Below are 4,365 nucleotides of genomic sequence, written 5' to 3'. Positions count from 1 at the left end.
GTTTGATGATGATGACCAAAAGATCTAGAAAGCATAAGGCATTGCTAATGTTTTTAAGACTTTTATGGCCAAAACTTTCCTTTTTTTGTCATGAGCAAAATAAATTATCAGATGCTATAATTTTAACATCATACATACATTATAGATGATATATTATGACTACAAAATGGAAAAAAAAAACAAAAAATCTTCTAAACATTCGGAGTCTAGGAATACTCTACGTTTTTTTGTGAAATGTAGATATAACATGTCAGTAGATTTTTTTACCGGGCGTAGCCCGAATTATCCCCTAGTATTAAATAAAAATTCCATATGTTTCTCAAATAGTACTATTCTAAAGATTTTTCTTTTTTTTTTTCACAAAGAGTGTCACTCAACAATTTTAATATGTTTTTACATTAAATTTCTTAATTTACTCCTTAACCTAAAGCTTATTTTATTTTTCATCATTGAATCGACAAAACTCTATCTGTAACCAGTCTCTACTACACAGGGTAACGCAACTTAGTTGAGTCGAACGCCGTGGGATCGGTCGTAATGGTAGTGCTGTAACCGCTTGACGAAAGACACTTCCCCCTTCCCCAAAGCTTATTTTCATTGAATTTAAATTATTAATCACATATAAAATAGAGATAAATATGTATAATTCATATTTTCTTAATTTGTATGAGTTGTGTCAAAATAACACCTTTTATGAAAGAGAGAGTATTTAAAAAATATCATTATTTCATATATTAATGTATGCCATAAATGGATGATAAAAACCCGACAAAAATATTGCAAAAAAATATAAGATATATTGGATTTCTAAACTTTAAGTTTCATTATTTTTTTGAGTTTCATGGAAGAATAAAAATAATGGATTTGATTATTTATTAGCCAATAGAACAAATATCTGGTATTTTTTTTTTTAGCAAAATGAAACTTTTTTTTATAACAAATATCTGGTATTTATTATATCTCAAAGTAATATAAGAAAGAATCACACCAAAAAAAAAGAAAGAAACATTTTGTTCTGATATAGTGAGAGAGGAAATACACAAGTAGGGGTTTGGTTTGTTTCATCTCTTCGACTGCGTCAAAAAAAAAAAAAGGAACCGTACAATCCTTTTCTCTTGTGGCGTTGAATCTCTCTCATGGCGGGAATCAGATTGCTACCGGAAGAACCTGAGACGAGTCCTCAACAACAAGCGAGACCCGCCGCGGCGTTGACGACGACGGATAGTTTGGCTTCCGACGACGATCGATCTATTGCGGCGGATTCGTGGTCGATTAAAAGCGAGTACGGAAGCACTCTCGACGACGATCAGCGTCACGCCGATGCCGCCGAGGCTCTCTCTTCCGCTAACTTCCGTGTCTCTTCAGATTACAGGTTTCCCCTCTCTCTCTCGAGAGAGATCATTGTATCTGCTAAAATGGGAAGAATCGAGTACAGTTTTGGATTGGATTTGAGAAATTTGGGGATTTTTGATTATTTAGTAGATCTTAGGGTTTTACGAGCGCTTGTTTAAATACGAATCTGTTGATGATTTGAAAATGGTGTGTGTATAGTTCTGATAAGGAGGAGCCAGATGCTGATGGAGGAGGTCAATCAATGCTTGGTCTTCAAAGCTATTGGGACGCAGCGTATTCGGATGAACTGACAAATTTCAGGGAGCATGGTCATGCTGGTGAAGTTTGGTAAATTTCAGATCTCTGTTGTAGATCTTTGTTATCTATAGCTAGGTGGAAGTGATTTAGATTTTATGATTTCCTCTTGGCAAGTTTAGGTTTGGGGATGATGTTATGGAGATTGTTACTTCTTGGACTAAAGACTTGTGTATTGGGATTTCTCAACGAAACATGTCTGTTTCTGACAACGATGTTACATCAGAGGTGAATGATCAGGCTGATAAGTATTTGTCTAGTTGGAATGTGCTTGATCTTGGTACTGGAAATGGCTTGCTCCTTCATCAACTTGCTAAGGAGGGGTGAGTTTCTCAACATTTCCTCATGCTTTGGCCTTTAATGGTTAACTATGTTTTGTTAAATCGAGGAAACTCTATGGGTACTACGTCATTTGTTATATTACATTAGCTCGATTACCACTAGGTGAGAGTCTGAGTATTTTTTTAGAATCATGTAGCATTTATGATATAAAAGTTATCATAATGTCTTCATGTACTAGAATTTTGTCTGCTGCCTAGATCTTCTATGGACTTCCTTCTTTATAGAGGATCCCTAGATGTTTGCCGTATATCACTAGCCTTTGGGAATATGAGTTATCTACGGCCACAGTAAACTTCGATGATTTTAGGTTCTGTAGCTGTTTCACATGGACAGCAACCATTGTTTGTTACAATAAAGAATAATTTCTATAGAAGATAGTATAGAAATTCAGAATTCAGCCTCTCTCAGAGGCTTAAGTCACCCTAAGCAGTGAAACAAAAATGTTACTATGTCTGTATACTTAAGACATTTAACCCTGTCCCCTGGAGCTTGTTTCGTTAATACTATGGAATCCTAAACTATCCTGAGAGTGATATTGCAGTGAAGCTTTATCATTGATAATTTTAGTTAAACAGAATGCTTACACACCGGCACATTTCCAATTCCCACCAAAATCGTATGTTTATAATCTACTCTAGTTTGACACTATTAATCTCATCATCCTTCCACTTTTCTGGCTCAGGTTCTCCGATTTAACCGGGACGGATTATAGTGAAGGGGCGGTAGAACTCGCTCAACATCTTTCCCAACGTGATGGCTTTCCAAATATCCGTTTCATGGTATGACTTTGTTTAGCTTCAATATTGAAAATAATTGCAGAATACACAACAAGATGTCTTCCTCCATATAAGTCTAAGTGCTATAATTAGCACAATGATCAGTATTTCCTGTCTATATCTCTTCTTTCTCGAAAATGGTAACTGGCCTTTCTTAAGCAATGGGATATGTATGTTTCATGCAATTAGCATCTAGTTGTACAGGACATAAAGTCTTCTCTATGAACTAGCTATGCTTACTGTAATGAGCATCACGAGACATAAAATAGGTGCTCAACAGTATGGAACTAACGTGTTTGCTCTCTTAGGTTGATGATATCCTTGACACAAAATTGGAACAGCAGTTCAAGCTGGTAATGGACAAAGGAACTTTAGATGCTATTGGTTTGCATCCTGATGGCCCTGTCAAAAGGTACCTCCTTAGATTGCTATCTTTTGTAGTAAATTACCACAATTTCTTTCTGTTACTGAGCACACAATTAGAAGATATGTTACCAATGACACTTCCATTTGTCTGTTTCAGAGTCATGTATTGGGATTCAGTGTCCAAGTTGATTGCTCCTGGTGGAATATTGGTAAGAACATCTCAACTCCTGAACAAGATTTAGGCGCACATAAGTTTATGCTGTTAGAAAAGAAACCAAAAGGCTATTGGTTTCTAAATAAGTGCCTCTATGTCTTGTCTCTGAATTATTTCTGCTTCTGTTCAAGGTCATCACATCTTGTAACCACACAAAGGACGAACTGGTGGAAGAAGTGGAGAACTTCAACATCAGAAAATCCAACTTATGTAGAGGAGATGGAAACGACGGGACCAATGCGATTTCCTCTGGCTCTGAAGCTGCAAGCAGAATTGAACAACCTCCGTTTGAGTATCTCAGCCACGTTAGGACATACCCAACGTTCATGTTTGGTGGGTCTGTAGGATCGCGTGTGGCAACTGTCGCGTTTCTGCGGAAGTGAGAACAAAAACCCTGTTTGGAATTGTTTAACATAATGCCCCAGACTCTTTTTCTCATCTTTTCTTTTTTATATTTTGGTGTCAAGACTTTGTGCTGTTGGGAGCTCTTAATAACCTACAAATTTATATTCGGAAACACTGATTTGGTCATTTTATCAGTGGGTTTTTATTTTCTGAGGTTCAAGTATGTAACATAGATTAATCCAAAATCAAAGAAAAAAACTAAATCAGTTGATGAAATTAGTAACAGTTCATTAAAAATAGAATATAAACTGAAACCAAAAATTCATTTAACCTTTTCATATTATATCGGTTTGGATAAATTGGGTTTTTGAAAAATAGTAGTATCTAATATAAAATGTAATGTAATCTAATATGTTATGTTTTGTATGGTTTCAGTATTTTGTTTGGATTCAAATTTTTGTCAAATACACTATAACTAGGTACTAACCCGCGGATAACCGCAGGCTGAATATTTTTTTAATAAAAATTTGTCATAATTTATTTTATTATTATGTTATTTATAATAGTTTGTAATTAAAAATTTGGTTTGCTTATAATATAAGTTTTGTATTTTAAAAATATTTATTGAAAATCTGTCAATAAAACATTTGTATATAATGAATAAAATTGTTTAAC

At 34.8% G+C, this 4,365-nt stretch overlaps 1 protein-coding gene across 1 annotated transcript; it reads left to right on the top strand.

Moving 5' to 3' along the window:
• Positions 997-3,897, top strand: LOC104787589 (protein-lysine N-methyltransferase mettl10). Its single transcript, XM_010513197.1, has 7 exons — positions 997-1,372; positions 1,552-1,680; positions 1,770-1,970; positions 2,672-2,768; positions 3,074-3,177; positions 3,289-3,340; positions 3,477-3,897. Exons 1-7 carry the CDS (start codon positions 1,137-1,139, stop codon positions 3,726-3,728), a joined length of 1,071 nt encoding a protein of 356 aa, XP_010511499.1. The 5' UTR covers positions 997-1,136; the 3' UTR covers positions 3,729-3,897.

This window comes from Camelina sativa, chromosome 5 (assembly GCF_000633955.1).
Source record: "Camelina sativa cultivar DH55 chromosome 5, Cs, whole genome shotgun sequence".
Lineage (NCBI taxonomy): Eukaryota > Viridiplantae > Streptophyta > Magnoliopsida > Brassicales > Brassicaceae > Camelina > Camelina sativa.
This window is presented reverse-complemented; position numbering and strand designations above follow the sequence as displayed.